The sequence below is a fragment of the Pleuronectes platessa genome, chromosome 17, assembly GCF_947347685.1.
Source record: "Pleuronectes platessa chromosome 17, fPlePla1.1, whole genome shotgun sequence".
NCBI lineage: Eukaryota > Metazoa > Chordata > Actinopteri > Pleuronectiformes > Pleuronectidae > Pleuronectes > Pleuronectes platessa.
Window position 1 is genome coordinate 16,934,465 of NC_070642.1, and position 20,005 is coordinate 16,954,469.

Below are 20,005 nucleotides of genomic sequence, written 5' to 3' on the forward strand. Positions count from 1 at the left end.
GTTTTGTTGAGACTGGAGCCTTCAAAACCAAAGACCTCACACAGACGGACAAAGTCTTACATCAGTAAAGAACTGAGATTTTCCTTCTTGATCCATTTGATCAGAAGACGCCTCCGACTGACCAGCAGCAAGGACGTTAATAACTCAACTGAACCCAGAGGCAGAATCCACGCAGCTTTGTGTTGTATCTATAAATAAGATCTCGGACTTCTGAAGTGTTGTTTCCTGGTTTAAACACATTACGACGGGACAATGAGCTTTGATAATGTTTACTCCTCCTTCAGTACAAATTAAGGAACTGGTGGACAGAACACAAACAAGGCCGACACCGGCCGGTGTAATTTGTAGCCGCAACAACGTCCCTGTCGATTCCAATTAGCTCAGATTTTAAAAAAAGATAAATAGAAAAACAAAAACAAAAATAAACTAAGCATCAGGTTTTCCATTTTAATAAGAACACCAGCAGTCAAAGCTACAAAGAAGTCTACACGGTAAATGAGAGACGCTGAGGCGCTCGATGAAAGGTTTCTGATGGACACGCTGAACTAGCAAACTTGTGGCGGGCGAGAAAGACTTGAAACGTCCGTCATTGTGATGATGAGGCTGGTCGACGTGGATGTACACAGTGACTGTGGAGCAGTCCAGGAAGAAGGCCCGCAGCCCCCCGCCCCCCCGGCTGTGGGCTACGGGATGGCCCGGTTGGGTCTCTTTGGAGGGGGAGGGGGCATTAGCTCGGCGTCGGGGTCTGGCGGGTGTTTCCGGTTCTGGGCTTGGAGTCCCTGAGTGCAGCGGTCCACGCACTCCAGCAGGAGTTCCTTAGTGACGGGCTCCTTGATGCTGTTACACACAGCTGGAGGGGGGAGGGAGGAAGAACACACACAGGAAGTTACTACACACGTGGTGAACGCAGTTATCACAGGCCACAACATCAAACTGTTTGGGATCTGTGTCTCTAAACCACATTTATTCAAAAGGGGTTGGCTGATGGAAGGTATCGGAGAAACTCAGATATTAGTGGAGAGTAATCTGTGGCGCTCTCACCCATGGCTGTCTCGTAGGAGTTGGGGAAGCTCTTGTCCATCCGCTGCCTCATGAACACCCAGCTGTTGTTGGCGAAGTTGCACTCGATGATCTTGTTGTCGTAATTTCTCAGCTCTTTAGACGCCTGTGCAGACACAGAAGAGAAGGAGACAACGGTTTGTACTTTTAGAAAAGAGAGACAGAAATACTCATGTGCGATTATAAATGGAGACGGATGCGTCTCAGTGGGAGGCATTGATGGTGATGAGCCGGTCTTCAGAGGCGCTACCGCCGACAGACACACAACGACTGTACCTGCAGTTTCAGGACTGATGTGAAACACTGAAACTTATTATTATTGACTCAGCAGCAGTTAAGATGCAAAGTGAGACTTCTGGGAGCTTTGAAAATCAAAATGCAATAAATGGAATTTACAAATCTGAAAGAAAGCTACAGGGGATATTAAATTAAGAATCAAGAGGGATCGATAAACAATAAATGTGCGGCCCAGTATGATGGATTCTGTTGATTCTGGCACCAGCAGCAAACAACATGTGTTAGTTTGATATTTCTGCCTTTTTAAAATGGTAAGAGGGAGAAAACAAAACACTATGATGTTACTTTCGTTTAAATCTGCTGCAGAAAATAGCACATTTTACTGTTCAAATGAAAAAAAAAGTAATTTCACTATCAATAATGATTTGAGGAGTAGGAACTTTAAGGTGGAATCTACAGTGACTTTTTGTGAGTAACTTTAATTTGCGTTTCTATCATTTTCAGGGACAAAATAAACGTGACGCAGTGAGAGTCCGGATCAATATGACCTGATTCTGATGGATGACTCAAATCAATGTTAACGTGATGAGGGAGGTGCAAACATTAAAATCAAACATACTATCAATATCAAATAATTAAAATGTCATGGATTTTTTGTTAGTGTTGTAATACTGCTTAACGTACAATATGCAACTTCAGGGAGATGGAAAAAGCCGATGGGATGCCAAAATGAAACATCCTTTAATAAAATTGTGGATTCCACTGAGTTCAAACATTGTAGGAAACATTTTTGGATGATGTTGATAAAACATACAACACAGGTCTTTTTAATGAAGACAGATCCCCTCGTCTGCATCTCTTTGATATTGTCCTCATCGACGCAGAGCGACAGCAGCTCCAGCTCATCCCATCGCTGATTAGTACATCACATTCTGCCTTGAAAACAAAATCCACTCTACACGCTGAGCACAATGTGTCACTGTTGAAGTGTATGGAAGTGGCTCACGATACTGACGACCAAGTATGAGTCAAAGAAGACATTTGAGCATCTGCTGTTTGTTTGTCGAAGGAGTCACTGAGAATTCTCTGGACTTGGAAAATACGCATCCTGGAGCCGCGGGAAGCAAAACGTGAAACTGAGATAGTGTAACGGGTTTTTTAAAGAGACGGAGAACACAGCGACATGAACACGAGTCCCTGCGATGGGCTCGTCGGTGACATTTCATAAAAGGATTGTGTGGAGACCCTGTGGACACAGACGGCTCAGGGCGACCACGTGACCTGCTGCGAAGGTCAGAGCGGAAGGCTGGTGCCAGGAAGGTGTTGGTGTTTGGCAAGTCACACAAAAACCACGAAGGGAGAGTTTGTCTGATCCTGTGTTTGTGTGGGGCATCTGGGCTCACAGTGGGGGGGTCGGACTCACACAGGAAGCAAGAAAAGTGTGAGGAAGACCAACACACACAGAGAGAGAGAGAGAGAGAGAGAGAGAAAGAGAAAATACGTTCCAGGAGAAAGACGTGATAGATATTGGATTTCCTCAGATGACATTTGACGACAGTTGTTGTTTAAAATGTGTATATTTTTCTCCCTCTGATCTCAAATTGAAGACATTCAGTTTCATTGCTAAGACCGACTGGAAATCCAATGTTTATGATTTTAGAGAAGAGGCGGCGGCCGGCGTGAAAGCAGCGACAGAATCTCTAATCTGTCCTAAAGCTCGACGCGACTCGCTGCCAGGAAACTGCAAGGGGCCTCACAGGCAGCCGGGGAGCGCGCTGCGACCGGCTGGGATCTCTTCCTGCTGGTGAAGGGTGACATGTTGGCTGCCATTCTCCATCACCACTTGGCGCCTAATCCGTCCAAATCCGTATCATTACGGCGACACACGTGCGCCACCAGCTATCAGGGACTTTGGCGGTCGAAGTCTTCAGCGGCTGCTAGGAGAAGAGGAGCGAGGTCTCTGCTTTCTGCTCCAATATAAAGCTCATGTTTATTGTAAAGAATATAAAGAGGGATGGAAATGATGCAAGAGGGATGGAAATGATGCAAGCGCTCCTTCTAGTCTTTATTATTTGGACTTTATTTTCAAGAGAATTCTGTTTTATGTCCAAAATGGGAAATCCTCACGAAACCCCAATGAAATCTCTGCACTCTGACGTGGACAAATCCAAAATATACATAATCACCTGATGCCGTTCTCTTGTTTAGCTCAGAATCTTTGTCGTCAGTTTCTTAATGTGTGGAGTAGCAGCCGTACACAGATGATTTGACTTGTCGTGCCATTAACAAGCCTTATGACACGCTGGTGACCTGTCTACACTGTAACCTGCCTCTCGTCCAATCACAGCTGACATTGGCTCTGGCCCCGGGTAATGTGTTAAAGCTTTATTCACATCGCTCCTGATCCACTACAAACAGGGGAATGTAAAAACAGGCTAACTGGCCATCAGTGTGTATTTCCCTCGTCATCCGTTGTTTGCCTCAGCCGCTACAGAAGAGACGGGCAAAGCACTTTTATCACATATTATATCTTAGTGGTAAAGATAATGGATTATAAGTTTCGAGGCTTTTACTGAGAGTAAAGAAAAAGTTTTAAACGTAAGCTTTTTACTTGTTATCGACTTTGTTTTCAGCGACTCCTTCTGCTGCTTAAAAAACAGGTCCCGACACTTCCTCCACCACTTGCTATATTATTTTAAAAACAGCATGTCAAGGCTGGAGTGCATCTTCAGCAGAGGGCCCAGCATCTTTATTTCCCCTTCAGCCTACAGAGCACTGCCACAGCCAGACAACGCATACTGGGATCCCACAGGTGGGTTTTTTCTCTAATGAGAAAAGCAGAGGACTTGGACTGCCAGGAAGTAGCTGGACCCCAAACTGACAGGATCCAAACCTTAATCTCAACCTGAGAAAGGAAAAACAACAACGACACATAGAAATAAAGTTCTGCTCACAGTAGTGTGTTGGTTGTATCGTGCAGCGAGGAGGAAACTGGAACCGGAAAACAAACAACTACTCCAAGTTTATGACATCTGACCTTTTACCAGCCTCAGCACAACAAACCCAGTCGACCTGCTTCTATATCAAATATTGGAATCCGGGCGCCACGGCTTATTAAAACGTTCGCAGAGATGCCGACACAGACGAACCAACATTCAAAGTTTGTAATTTCCTTGAGTAGCCCTATTTTGTTTTCCTGAGCCTGCCTTTGTTTTTTCGTTTTTTCCAGAGTTAATCAGAAGCGGCCCCCGAGGTCTGCAGCACGGCAGCACTCAGGCCCATTTCAATAAGGAGAGACTAGATGAAAGAATATATAAGTAGAGAGGGAAAGGAGAAAGAGGCGCAAACGCTCCCTCCGCTGATGGGACCCATCAAAACCAATGTTCAATCTTTAATATATGCTTTCAAGCAGAACACATTATCCGCCTTCTCTCCAGTAATATCAGCTCCCACTAAAATAAGCACCTGAGTGACCCGGCAAACTGGATTGTAGAGTTCAAACAAATGCTGCAGCTTCTACAATGTGATTACGACCAATTACAACGCCCGTCCAACGACCCATTAACTGACATCAGAGCCAGGTCCCCGGTGAACATGCACAACATGTATCATCATCTCATGTGTTCAGACTGACGCTCACATCCGGACTGAGGGCGGAAAAAAAACCTTCATATTAATGTGAGGAACTGTCACTTGTGCAGTTCCACAAGAGACAAGAGACAAAACAACAAAAAGAATCTCCAAAGACTTTCAAGACACAACCCACAGCAGTGTCTTTTTTTTTACCTTTTACATTTTAAATAATGAGGTTGTTTTTTTGTGCCGCATCATTAAGCATCTCTTCTTAGGTGTTCCGTGGGCAGAACGCTCAATTACTGTCAGTCATAGCTTCTTTTATTAATGCCAGGTCTTAAATAATAGACAGAAGCTGTGGGCAACAAAAGTCAGGAAAAGTAGAGAAAAGTCTAACTTATGCAAATATTCACCAGCTGTGACAGGTTGTTTTTCACCCTGTATATGTTGTATGTACGTGTGTGTGTGTGTGTGATCATGGATAGATTTTGACTATTTAATAGATTCATAATCATACTTAGGAAGTCACAGAACGTCACAGGAATCAGAATGACGGTCAGGTTTGAAGATGGGTGTGGTCTAGAAGGCGCCGAAAGTGTGTGTGTGTGATTAGTCCCGTACTTCTGCCTTTGTGAGGACCACGTTAAGCAGAGACTCTACAGTAGAAGGACATTTGTTGAAAAGTGGGGACCTTTTGGCCAGCCATCACTTCTTCAAAGGGCTGTTTGAGGGTTGAGACTATATTTTGGATGGTTATGGTAAGGGAATGGAGAATGCATTATGCCAATGAGTGTCCTCAATAAGATAGAAGTACAACACGTGTGTACTTAAGTTAGTATCTTGATTTCTGAGGTCCTGGTTAAGGTTAGAGGTAAGATGGTTAAGGTTCGGGGTCAAGTTTTGCTTTGGGTGTTCATAATGAATAGAAGTCAATGCAAAGTCCCACTATGGATATCTAGTATGTGCATGTGTGAGCCCACATTTATCATGGTTCAGATATCGCTGTATCCCAGTTTCAATCATTCCCTCCATCAAGCATAGCAACAGATGAACTTGCCATGACATCACGCCACCTGTGATGCATGTCAGCGATGAGAAGCGATAAACTAAGTATTCAGGAGTCGGAGACGTCAACATGTTGTCAGGCGCTGGTGCTGGTGGTGGTGGTGGTGGTGGTGGTGTGGCTCCATCATGAGCTGCTCTCTGGTTTAATTTAGCTTCAGTGAGGAGCTGCTACTTCTGATTAGACCTAAAAGCACTTGGTCTCCGACTCACTTAATGAGGCATACGGGGGTCGAACAAATTGGGGAAATCACTGAAGGTTAAAAAAAAAAAAACAGTCAAAGGCGTATCAGCTCTCAGCAGGTGAAGTGCACGGTGCCGAACTCTCAACGCCTCATCAAAGCCGCCGCTCTTTGACAGAGAGCTGCTCTTATCTCCGTCTCTGGTGGCTCCACCTGTCAGGCACCATTCAGATTGTTTATGATTAATGAGCAGCTCTCATGCAGCGCCGCAGGAAGCTGACTCAATCAGACTGTGAAACTAAACCTAAATGGGGGGAAATCAACAGCCATTAAATTTAGAGCAGGATTTTGATATTCAGACCTGGAAAACAGCAAATGTTCACTGGAAACTTTTAAAATAAGTGGCGACTCTTTCGGGGGTTGGAAATCTAAATCGATCACCAACTAGTCTTAACCAAGGAACTATATTTCAACTGCAATGAACTGATTCCTTTCCTTTGCCCAATGAAATGCAAATGAATTATACTTTACATCTTAGCTTGCTGGTCTTGATGAAGATCATCGTCTGATTAACCAAAACGAGTTACGAGGGATTTTAAGTTAAAAATATTTAAGTTAACTTCATTAATTTGTATTCATCTTTAAGTCTCAAACCTACGGAAAGAGTAACTTACAGCATTCAACATCACATTTAAATGTTTTTTTGTATAGACAGAGTAAAAGGTGAATAGAGTTTTCTACTGTGTTGTTATTTTTAAAGTTGTGTGTCCAATCTAACAGCTTCTCTGCTCCAATACTAATACCGTAATCCAAAATGCTGTCGTGATGCACAGGCTTTAGAAATGAAACAGACGGTGGAGTTATTCTCTTCAGCGCACAGAGGTGGTTGATGTTTTGTAAAGTGCTGCAGTGGGTGTTGGTTGGTCTGTAGGTGTGGGCGTATTAAATATTCAGAAAATACTTTTATCTTGCATACACTTGCCGTATTTCTAAAAGGTACAAAGATGAGCCACGTGTGTGCACAGCATTCAGGCGCTTCACTGAGCTGCTGCAGTGGATTCACACTTTTCTCTTTGCAACATAATGTTGTCGACGAATGTTTCCGTCACTTGTGAATGGATTCAGAATCACAGGAGATGAGAATCGTGACTCTAAAGTGGATCTTTGGTGTCACAACAGTTTTCAGTCGCTGTCAACACCTTGAGTCTGGGAATCTGAATCAACACTGAGGGAGACAGATTTGTGCATCACTAAAAATAGGTCCCACAAGCATGAACGGTGAGACAGTTTGTAAACAAGCCGATGTTTTCAGTCTATTAGCTGGAAGTTAGTTAGGCCGAGTCTTTCATAACAGTTCACTTTATCAGGAAAACCGTTGAATGTTTGATTAACCTGTACGTTTATTTAAAAGCTGCCTCATTGGGCCATCCTGCTCGTTGTGTTGGACCTCCAGGCTACCTGTTACTAATTAAGTTGCTGATTACAAAGTGATAGATTACAACTGACAGAAACTATTTGGCCATGCGATGCAGTGGTAGAAAGTGCATTAGTTGCAACATTCGCTAATTCCACCTGATAAACAAGAAGGCAGCAGCGCCACAGGAAACCACATTATTACATTTCTTCCTCACTGAGGAGAAATAAACAGAACATCTCACATCGTGATCACAATTTTTAACATGCATTAATTCATATGTAGGTCTGGAAAGGCTTTTCCAAATTAAAGGACTTCTAGCATTGAAGTCTGGAAAAGTAAACATTTATACCCCTGTAGGTATCGACCGTGAGAGGAATTACAACAATGAGATAAATTGGAAGAATTTAACCAATAAAACAGGTTTTCATTAGGATTTCGACATTTGTCTAATTACAGAAAAAGTAGCTTTAATTCTGTTTACAAGCAGCTGAGGGTTTCCAAATGAGCTGGAAAATGTATGTGCGATCGAACCGACACGTCCACCTTTCTAATGTGCCGATGAGCAAGGCATTACATATCTGCTGAGGAGCCCTGCAGGCCACAAACAAACACACAGAGACTGTGCAGAGGTTGAACTTCATGTCAGATATATCAGGAACATTATTCAGGCTGCCAGAACCACGAGTCGCCCCGTCCTGTGCTGGCATGTAATTACCATTTTTTAGCATACTCGCACTTGGTCTGACTGTAAAACACGTTTCACGACAAAAACAGAAAGATGGGAGCAGACAGAAGAGGACCCCGGGGCGGCAGGTCACAGCTCGGTCTCCCAGAGAGGAGCTCACAGGCCGAGTAGTGAACAGAGACTGCACCTTGTTCAGCCACAGGGCTCAGGGCTGATACATGGGAATAAACCATAACAGTGACAATACCTGAGGGAGCAGAGACACTTGTTTACTGTGTGTCTGAACCACCACTGTCAGGAAGGCCATAATAAGAGCCATTTAGTACATGTGGAAATTTCCACACAGCAAAATAGCTGTATAGAAATGTGCATCAGAATAGAAATCATAGAACAATGGTAAGCTACTATTGTGATGCACAACTCTGTATTCACACAGATATTATGAACCCAGGAAAACATGATCTCATTATTGCAGTAAGTGCAACTGAATTAATGGCTCTGAATTAAAGAAAAAATGGGAAAATAATGAACGCGAGATAATGAGAATTCAAGTTTGATTAATTAATCAATAGTTTATCTGAATGATGTGAAAATGTACCAGCAGCTACTTTGATAATCGATTAATCACGAGTGTAAAACTACTTTCTTTGACAAAACGTGCAGTTTCAATGCCTTGATTCATTATCTATCTATCTATCTAATCTATTTATCTAATTGTCTGAAAAATTGTGAAAAAATATCTATCTTCTGGAGAAAAGAGGTGACATTTGTTGATATAACTGAGCAGACCTTGCTAAAAGCTACAAAAGACTGAATCAGGACTTTTCACCTTGGAAGCAAAGCTTTGACTGGAATGAATGAAGAAGAAATGCAGTTATTTCAGTGAGAAATAGAAAGTCAAGAGCAGCAGCAGGGTGGTGATGTGAAAATGTTGCTGCAATGATTCTGACTTTATTAAAATCATTTATTAAAACACTCTAAAACAAGTCAGATAGAGGCCTGGCTCAGTACATTTACACAAACAACTAATCTAACTGCTACGTGTTGCATCTTCATGTCACAACAGATTACAAAAAAAAACTATTTTGCCAAATGTTAAGTGTACTCCTTTAAATCTTGGCAGATGAATTCAACAAAACAACACATGTACTTTCTCACCTTCATCTGTGCAAAGGGCCGGTCATAGCTGCCGACGTACAGCAGGCCGACAGTCTGCGGGACCAGCCTACGGAGATAAGACAGATCACGGTTAACACCCTCAGCGCAGGATCTCAACAGGAGACGTGTCTGAGTGGTAACAGTGGTGCAGAGAGAAATCACTACGTCGCTTCCATCTTGCAGCTAGTAACAGAACGGCAGAAATGTGAGATTACACCTATCAGAGCCCTTCTGTCTCCCTGTGCAGCTTCATGTTTCTGAACCCACAGAGAAAAACGAGCGTGTGAGCCCATTGAGACACCGAGGCAATAATATTAGAAACTCATGGCATTACAGCGGCTCTGTCAGAGAGCGGACTGTGAGCCCTCACCGTGGTTCATTGGGGTTTACGTTTACACTTCTGCGGTTCTCTTGTCTCATCCAAGGGGCTCACACCCAACTGATGTCTTAATCACAAGCTGCTCCCTGCGACTACTTGGTGAGTTGCAACCTCATTCAGGGATTTCAATTGGAGCTGAAATTGGAGACTTGTCTTTCCATCGACCCCAGCCCCCCTCCTGTGTAATGATAGCTAGCACAAGCAGGAAGGAAGCAGCAGTAGACATTAAGAGAGCAAAATTGCCATGTAGTAATGGACACTCTGCAGACCTTTCAATGCCAAGTCTATTCCCGTTGTTGTTTCTATTAATACTTGTGAATTACATATTGGGTGATAAAGACTTCTTCCCTAAACCTGCAGGACTCGAAGCCAGAGCACGGTACTGATGACACAGTTTTCTGAAAACAACACTAGCATGTTGGCGAGGCTTTTGCCAGAGGCGGTGGAACAGATGAGGAAACAGATGAGAACATAGAGCAGAGGAACCGACTCCTCCGTTCACAAGCTGTTTCACGATGCTAAGTTGATATTGCACTCATAATGTTGGAGGTGAGGGAGTCCTGCTGTCTTTAACTGCACTGCAATTTTCCACAGACTGAGCGTCAGATGAGTTATGTTAAACCAAGAGACCTTTACGGCACAAAACGGTGATAAAAATAGAATCTGACACAAGGCCGTTTTTTTAATTTATTAAATCAAATCAAGAAGCTTTTAAATGTCACCACATTTAATAAGATCCTAACACAAGTATGTTGGTAGCTCTCAGTTTCTGCCTCAGCGGCTCAGGTGCCCTTTCACTTTGTGGAACTATGTGTATTTATATAAATTCACAAGGAGCAATGGACATTAAGCTAATAACTTATATGGTGTGTGTGGTACTGGTCCACACTATGCACTTGTAAACTTATTGTGAGATGCACCAATGCATTACTGGTTTAGGTGTTTGGGGATTTTTCAGCAGTAAAAAAATAAATGTGATGAATGAGAGTTGAGGTGTATGCTGCAAAGAAATATTAATATTCATGAATCATAATCACACTGTGAACACTTTTCCACAGAGGAAAATTAGACATTAAGACCATAAAATATGTTTATTGGATTAAGCCAATTGGATACAGTCGGGCCGTCTGAGACGCCAACTCCAGCTTCTTTGTGTCCATTCAGCAAAATCTATTCACGAGGGGTTCAGAGTGGAAAGACAGGCTCCGTATTTGTTGTGCAGAGTCTTTCCCGTTTGACGACTGAAACATACACATCTGAAATCCACTTGCTGTGAACTACGCCACAGGTGCAGTGAATGTCTCCCTCGCACAAATCCTTCTCTGCAGCTTATTAAAATGGTGTGTGACATTTGTTTGGATCTTAAAACTGAAGCTGTCAGAATAAAACTCAAATCAAATTCCCAGACATGAAACAGGGTTTTCATAATATTGTTGAATTGTTTCAAAATATATTAACTCTAACGGCAAAATGGTCTACCACGGAAACTTAAAATTGGGAAAATGAGAAAAAGGGAAATTTTAATTTAATTAAATTTAACGCATATTTGGGCACGAGTGTGTTAAGAATTACTTATAACAGAAATCATCTTTAAGATAAAACATTTAAATGTGTACTTTTAGTTTGGTCAATGAGCCTCAAAAGCTTCTTTCTTCGGGTATTTTTCTCTGTCACTTTGATACTTCAAGACGGTGAGTACCTGATTGAGACTGGGACTGTGGATCCTCTATACAAATTAAAGACTCTGATGCTGTAATGACACTCGAGTCCACAGAGTAACAAGAATCGTGGATGCAGGCCTCTGGAGAGCCGAACCAAGCCAGTCAGACTGTACCGCTCCTCCTCTCTGGGTCTTCAATGTCACTACGCACCTAATGAATAATGATGTAACCATTACTCATTGCCTCTTGAGACAGAAGGCTGGCTCCAATTATCCATAATTCAGGCCATCTATACAATACTCAGGACTGTTCACCTCCACACTTGGGAGGGGCGCTATCACGCTTTATGGGATTGCTTCAACTTTCCATTTGGTCCTTTTCCTCCCCTCCACAATAATCACCGTCTGCCTCTGTGCTTGCTCTCAGAGAAGGTAATAAGACTTGGAAGGGCGTATGCTTCAGCGGTACACAAAGACGTGCTCAAGGATTTATTGTGTGGGCTGACGAATAAACAGGTCAGTCCATCTCTCCCTCTCAGACAGTAACTAAAGGAAAGATTTGAGTGTGAGCTCTGAGAAGTGTTCCACCTCCTCAGATTCATCTTTCGGGGGGGGGGGAATATCAGAACGCTCTGAAACGGTAACAACAATGGTCTGTGTTCTCCCACGCAGAGACGAGTCAAGACGCTGACTAACTGGCCTGCTGGCCGGCTTTGGTGCACGATGAGTGACGGTGGCCTGTTGTGATCAGCTCAGTCTGTTGTCGGGGAGTGGTGGCCGGCTCGCTGCTGCAAAGCTTGGACGGTGTTAGAGGTCACCTGGCTCTCAGAGGAAAGGACAGCTTGACCAGTGAGCTGACAGCTGTGGCTCTGTGTACTCGCACTCAAGAAGATACTCACAGACCGAGCGGCGGTAAAGTACACCAAGGGATGTGCGTCGTGCTGATGGAAAATAACACAGGCTGCAGCCATGCTAGCAACTGTGTCAGCTAAATCCTAACATCAGCTGAAATGCTCGGTTGGAATGTAACCACACGAAATTGTAAATGGGCACTTAAACTTTAACAAAGTGCTTCATCCCCCAACTCACTTAATAGTTGTTGGGAAACGGCCTCCACATGGCTTAACGTCTACACAGATGGACAACATGACAGCTTCTCAAAGGTGAAGCAACTGGACTCTGTGTTACACCTCAATTTAATTGTTCTCAAAGATGGCTTCGGTCACTGTGGGTACATATGTGTGCTCAAGTATTAATTAGGACCAATATAAGTTTGATTTTTAGAACATTGACAGCTGAGCCTGACTCAAGACCTTGCAACTGTGGCTCCAGAATCTGGCTCCGCATGCACAAGATGGCTGTTTGTATGCCGTATATATTTTAGCTTCATTTCTGGACAGTGGGCGGAAGTGGAGATGCATCATCCGTCTTTATTTATAGTCTACGGTCTTGCCCAAGAACATTTCGACATGTGGACAGGAGGAGCTAGTCATTAGAGGATGATATGCTCTTCCTCCTCAGCCACAGCCTCCGTGACATCATCCTCCACAAAAACACCAACCTGCTGATGGAGCTTCAAACGTTTGGAGAACATGAGCATCTGTGAAAAATGTAACGATATTCCAAAGTTGTTGAAATCTTTCAGACTGGAACTTTAGAAAGAGTTGAGTGCTTCTCAATAAAAATAACAGAAATAAATCCAAGGCTTCAAAATACCTGCAGGATATCAATTGTCTTTTTCTAGTGTAGAATTGTTTGTCTGCAGAGATGTGATGTTTACCAGGACGAGGGCTACGAGAAGCACTGGTGCGTCTGAATAATTTATACTACAGAGAATAATAAACATGAAACGATGGAAAAAGAGAAGGGCAGTTATGTTTCTCCTTGCACATATAGCCCTATGCAACAAGTTTATGGGATTGCAGATATAAAAAGTGAATGAAGGCGATGATGGTAAAGTATATTAACTCTACGGACCGTGAGAGGAACTGAACCCTGAGGCCGAAAAGGAATGAAACCGAAAGGATTAATGCCAAAGATATTCAGTGCCTTTCATTGAAATGGTCGCTTTTAACCTCTGCACACATATGAGGGGTTAGGGTAATGTACATGCGTGTCGGCATGCGTGTGATGCCGTGTCCTTCAAGGTGACGGATTCTATCCCATTCGTCAAGCAGAGCGTTTCCCTAGCAACTGTGACTTACCCTTCTCCTCCGACTTTGGTGATCTTCAGGCGAAAGTCCACAGAGTTGAGATTGGGCGGCTTCCACTTGAGAATTTCATCACACCTCCCGGCCTTGTATCTCTGCAGGGACACCCGATACAAAAAAACAACAAATTACAATACAGAAGAAGATGATTTGTGGGGTAAATAAATCTGAAATCTCCTTTCATTGAACACGGATGACAAATGTGTTTCCACGAGAAGTCATTTATTTTTGTCAACCTATTACGCGCGCCGACTTAATGGCTGAGTGATTTGTGAGGCCAGGCAGAATTTTTAAACAACAGAATAATTTCTCATTCTAATTCGGCTCCACTGTAATCTTAGGTTAAAAATGTGAGTCTGTGTATCAACAGCGTCAGGAAATGCAAACAAGTTACTTGCAAAAAAACAAAGAGAGCCGAATGTATCATTTGTTCATGAACTTCATATTCGAAATGAAGTGATTACAAGTGTGAAATATTACGGTCGTATAAGCTTATGAATGAGAATAAATATGCATAAGAATACTTATGTAAATATAATGAGGCTGACAAATTATGATTTAATATGATTGAGTTTTTTCACACATCACCACTGTGGTTCACTGTGCATTAACGTCTCTTGGATTATTCATGCCTGCCTGACATTTAGTGCGACATGAAACAAGTGCAGTAGAACATGAGGCGTGTAAAGGCGTGACGGGTGGAGGCGGGAACAGATGACCAGATTCTGTCACTGTCAGGTTGCCCAGTAACAGAAGTGTGGAAAATGGACAGGATTCCTCAGGAGGACCTGCGCTGTCAGAACAACATGACCAAATGAGGAGTTCCTGGCTCCACCCACGTATGGTCCTCTGACAGGATTTAAAAAAAAAAAAAAATCACCATGGGAAGAAACGTACAGTACAGCCCAAAGCCTGAGATTGCTGAATAGCATGAAAAGCATGCAGGTGGAATCAAAGTTTTCAAAAAGGCTTTTTCAATGAAGGCCAATTCCTAAAAGTACCCTTATACTCTTTATATTATACAATGCTATTGTCTTGTTCTACATCCCATGTTGTATGCCATTAGTCAAAGTTCAGTGCCACTTCTCCTCCGTCTGGCTCTGAGAGTAATTACACACACACGGCTGATGCATGTATTTTAATTTGAGACTCTAATCCTTCCTCTGAACGCTGAGTTTCTTTTACATTTGGAGCATCACAAACGTTTTTTCACCATTACACCACATTGCTGAAGCATTCTCGTCTCCCTCACTTTACGGTCGGTCCAGCTTTCAGCTCCGATGGGCCAGTGCAGAGTTGTCGTTATGGAAACTAAAACGAGATTCAACAGGCAGTGATTGGCTTAATGAGAACGAACAAATGGGCGATTCACTTGTATGTGAAAGACTCGCTTTAGGTCTACTAACACAAAAAGCCAACTGGTTGAGTTATGGGTAGTTTGACTTTGTTGTTTTAGGCGTAAAAAGAAGGGAACAGAGTGTGAAGTGTCCTTCTGCTTTGTCCACTGTGGTGCTCTCAGTGTGGGAGGCGTCCTTCAAACCTCTTTTAAAAGGCTATTCACCGCAGTTAACTAGACAGCAGGGAGAGAGGGCATGTATCTTTTGAAGAACCTCAACAATTTTTTTCCTTCTTCTGAAAACGTGGGAGTGGAAGGAAACGTTCTTCAGTGCATTTAGTTATGCTATCCTGCACAGGCATCAAAATAACCATTTGTGAAATAACTTGCCCACTTATGTAGCTGTAATGTGAAATGAAACAGAAAAAGGGAAATCTACAAATGCATTAAGTGATGAAATATTCCTCTTCCTACTGTTGATTGGCTACTTGATAAATGATTTGAGCTAAAGAGAGAGAAATACCAACTTAGAGCTAAGCTAAGATGCATCATGAAGAATGTCTGATGGTTTATGTGTTAAGAAAACAATAGTATATAAACTGTGCACCTCGACTGGCCCTGGAGAATCCACAAGGTTTATGTTTAAAACTCTGAAACAACATTTTCAACCAGAGCGAATTTCACTTTAAACGAATCCAAGCCAGCAGAGCCATAGCAACAACATCGCGAAAAAAAACCCCAATCAGACTGCAGATTAAATAAATAGACGACCTTCGAATTAATGCCAGAGTGGAAAGAGTGCTGCCAGTCCTACTCGCGCTTTCATTACTATTGTTAGTCTTGTCGATAAGTGACTGCACATATAAAACAAGAGCTTTCTATTGAAGTGCCCTTCAGACATTCAAAACCTGACCATGAATGCAGGGAACACATCTCCAATCTATCAAAACTCATTTGCATGTAATGATAAAATCGGCTCCTGCTGCTGGTTTGGGATGTGACTTCAGAGGCTCTGGGTGGGGGGGGGGGGGGGGGGGGGGGAGCTGAGGGTTATACACACTGAAAGCACAGGTGTGGCTGCATGGCTTCTGACAAATAAAAAAATTAACATTAAGAATAAATGTAAATTAAAATGACTGAATATCCACCAATTACATTAACTCTTTTTTTAATGACTTTCTGGGAATTGCAGACTCTAATAAAGCTTATAACCCTTTTTTGTACTTCTTTTAGAAATGAACTCCAGAAAATGTCCAGAAAATTGGGTCCACACAGGAGATTTGTTCTGCATTTCACTTTGCGTCTGACATTCAAACACCCACTCGCTCTTTGTGACTCATCTTGACTTTGAATAAATGTATATGTGATGTACAATATGATATGAGGTATACTTCACTGTTGGCACAATGACTCAACCTGATTAGATAGAAGGAAGTCTGGCCCCTCTTTCATACAATAGAGCAAAACAATGACATGTCTACAAATGGAGGAGCTGAGGTCCAATCATCTAGATCGCCTAAAAATGATTCAAGAACCTGGATTCCTTCTATTAAATATAAGTGGGTAATCTATATTCTTGACTGCAGCTTGTCAATGTCCAATTTTGTACACAACTTGCACACCCTCCCTGTATTGTACAGTTGCTGTTGTCGTTTCTCCCCTTTTTTCCCTTCCCTCCCACTCTGTGCCAATATGTCTCTGTGCCTACAGATCTGTGACAGAAACACCCCATTACCATATGACTATAGAGTATGACAGGCTCATCTCGCCACTAAAATATTCAAAGAGCTTTTACAACTGTCTTGTTGTCTTGCACTTGTCTCTGCGTTTCTTATGGTTTGTTTTGTGCTTGTTCGTATTATTGCTATCAGTGCTATCCTAAATGGAGAATAACAAAGTGAGAAAAGGGCTGATGGTCTATAATCACGCACAAATTGCTAACTATAGATGTGAGAAATTATGCCAGAAGCCATGCATGGTAAATAAAAGCTAAATAAATGATGAAAATGTTATTCTACTGAGGAGAAAGAATCTTGCTTGAGGATGTGCTTCAAGATGCATCCTTTGATTACCCTTGTTTTCAAAGCCTCATTTCAATAACAGCTTTTTGCTTCCAGGCAGACTTATTGTTTAAGTGTGCTGCGGATTACAGACAAAAGGCTGGAAAAGTCCAATAAATCTGTTCCCCAGAGAAAAAGCTTCCTCTGTTACAGCTCAGACACACTGGCCCATTTGTAAGAGAGTCACATTGTGCTTGTGTATGTGTGTGTGTGTGTCTTTTGGTGTAAATGTACAAAATGGAGAAGCAGTATTCACGATGTGTCTCAGAATAAATTTAGTTGAGGAATACAGGGACAGGGGAAAGTTTAGATATTGAGGTGGATGGTGCAGAGCTGTGACATACAGATACTCTGAAGAATAACAAATCCCACATAAAATGATTAAATGGATTCAAGAAACCACAAAATGCACCATAATCAATGTTTCGACCTGAGCCCAAGACTGTTTCACAATATAAATCCACTTCTCTGGGCTCTGAATTGATACAAATCACATCTTCTGTACCGCTTTGGCTTTTTGAGTGGAGTTAAAATGATTTGCCATAAAACAACAGTGAGAAGAGAAATGCTTCTTGATACTCCTTGTGCAGAGATCACCACCTGGAGCACTCCCCCATAAGCAATTCTGCCATCTGTGACAATGGCCCCGTTATAAATTCACTCTTTCCAGTCCTCCCTATACAAAGAAACCATATTCCAAGGACGCCGTGTGTCGGGTGAGATAACACGCCCAGCAATCGGCGGAGCGGCTGCAGAGGCGAACCTTTGTGCTCACATAAACTGACTTCAAACCCCTGCTGAGATTAACCTCGAGACCCCCCTAATCCCATCCACATAAAGAGATTAACATCACAGAAGTTGATGTAGTGGTTGACCAAAATCAATGACTTTAGAAAATAATCTCAATCTGAGGCAGACACACATTAATATACGCCTGCAGTGCTGGTGATAACAAGCTATTTTAATTCATCCTACTGCTGCGTGTGCTGTAAACTGCTGTGAATAGACCTTTAATATACGAGTAATGAGTTTGTAAGAAGAAATCTAATCAAATATTTAGTCTGGGACCAGAAGTCTTATGAAGTGAAACCCTTTGCTCTCTGTTATTGATTAGATGGGATTTCACAGCAATGATGTCTTTTTCCATCCTCTCATATTGATTCCACCTGGGGAACGGATACTGATTATAGATCAGATAACAGTGTCTCTCTTTGACACAGGATGGGTCGCTCCATCTTCTTTTCTCTCAAACTAAAACCAGGTAAATGCATCTTCACACATCGAATTCAAATGCTTTCTGTTCTCAGAAAAGTCTGCATTGACCAGGGGAAACTGAAAACAAAACAAAAAAGTTTCCACTCATTCTAGCAGCTTAATGAAGACTTAGTTAGCCGCAATGGAACCATGAGATTAAGGCTAATGTCAGCATGTAAATGAAAAAGAAGCTAAGAGGAACTTCTTAGGAAAATGGCTCCCAATGTTATAATTCAAGTGAAAGCAAAAGTCAACGTCAATTTTGATAAACGGTGGTATGCATAATGGTTATCAGCTTCACTTTAAAATGTATTTGTTGTGACGTACAATGCAGTAAAAGGAGTAATTGAACATGACATATCGGGCACAACGGGATAATATATTTTGATATTGATTTACTCATGAATTAATAAATCAGAGAAAATAAACCAGTATGTCATTGTTTTCACTAACATAGGATTTCTACAATGAACAAAAAGAGAAAATATTTCCAGTCGCAGAACATCAAATCTTAAAACACCCCCCTCCACCCAAAATGTGAGCTCCCACTGCTCTGCATCCATCACAAATAATGGCTTATTTACATAGGTTGGCATATAAAGGGGACTTCAAACAGGGTCAATCAATAATGCAATGACACAGGCTAAAGGTCGAAAGACTAAATGCCTTTTAAAAAGCTAATTAATTCAGAAAACCACACAGTGACCAACTTATTATTTTATATTCAAGGTGACCATGACAATGGTGAGGGTTTGTGGACACACTGTGTGTGAGGGGGGAGGGCAACAAATGTACCGCAAAATAACATCTTCATCCTTTTCCTTATCAAACAATGAAATATTAAACTCAATAAAATATTTTCTTATAAAAGGGAATGTTCAATTTAAAAAAAGCCAGTAGCAGCATCAGCAGCAGCAGACAGGCTCCATCCCCGTATCCATCGCAATCTTAATTCTTCCTTGTGAATATTTAATAACCTCTTGGAAATGGCTGTTTACAATTGTGCTGCACAAATTGTATTTGGTGAAGGCCATCACAAAACACTATCTCCTTTCACATGAGGCTTCTTGTTATCGAGTGTGTTTCTTCTAAACACGCTCACTGCAGCAGGAGGACTAGACAGTGTAACTAGGGAACAACACACACAGACGGGTACAGTCCAGTTTGAGCTACTGATATTAGCACGACCATTTTCTATTAGAGTTACATACTGTATGTCAAACTAAAACTGTTCCTACTTGTTATGTTGGCAAGTTAATTGTGTCACTGCTTTTCCAGGATTGTGCTTTTTAAGGAATGTTTGTACCATTAAAATATGTCTAACAATGGCCTTGGTATCATCAGAACAGTATCTGTGTACACAAAACAGCAATACAGATTAAAGATATTACAGCGAGTATTCTGTTAGCAACTGTGTCTCATTAGTGGAGTGTGGTTAGATGCATGCAAATTAATAAATCTATTTGTATTTCTTTTGACAGCCTCTCTTTGTCTATGCCAGTTCCCAAAAAAACTAAACCTCCTGCACAAGCTGTTAAAATGTTTAATGCAATAGAAAACTAAACCCAGATAGTGTTAAACAATTTGCCCTTAGTGAGGCTCACCATTAAGTACCATGACCATCATCAGTTTTTCGGCCCATTATTTTGAGTGGCGACCAGCTGTTGACCTTCAAGAGTTTGGAGCGATTTCCCTCTGTCAGCTTTATGAAACTGTTATAAAATCATTGTGAA

The 20,005-nt window shown here is 42.0% G+C and overlaps 1 protein-coding gene across 3 annotated transcripts in view; it reads right to left on the reverse strand.

Annotated features, from left to right (window-relative positions):
- Nucleotides 1-253: 253 nt before the first annotated feature.
- The window catches only part of rngtt (RNA guanylyltransferase and 5'-phosphatase), a 69,590-nt gene continuing 49,838 nt past the window's right edge, over nt 254-20,005 (reverse strand). For all 3 annotated transcript variants that reach the window (XM_053445510.1, XM_053445509.1, XM_053445508.1), the window contains 4 exons: nt 13,617-13,717; nt 9,374-9,440; nt 1,042-1,165; nt 254-850 (listed from right to left, as the gene is read on the reverse strand). In XM_053445510.1, the coding sequence (XP_053301485.1) occupies nt 684-850; nt 1,042-1,165; nt 9,374-9,440; nt 13,617-13,717 (459 nt within the window). In that variant the 3' untranslated portion in view covers nt 254-683. The remainder of the gene's footprint in view (nt 851-1,041; nt 1,166-9,373; nt 9,441-13,616; nt 13,718-20,005) is intronic.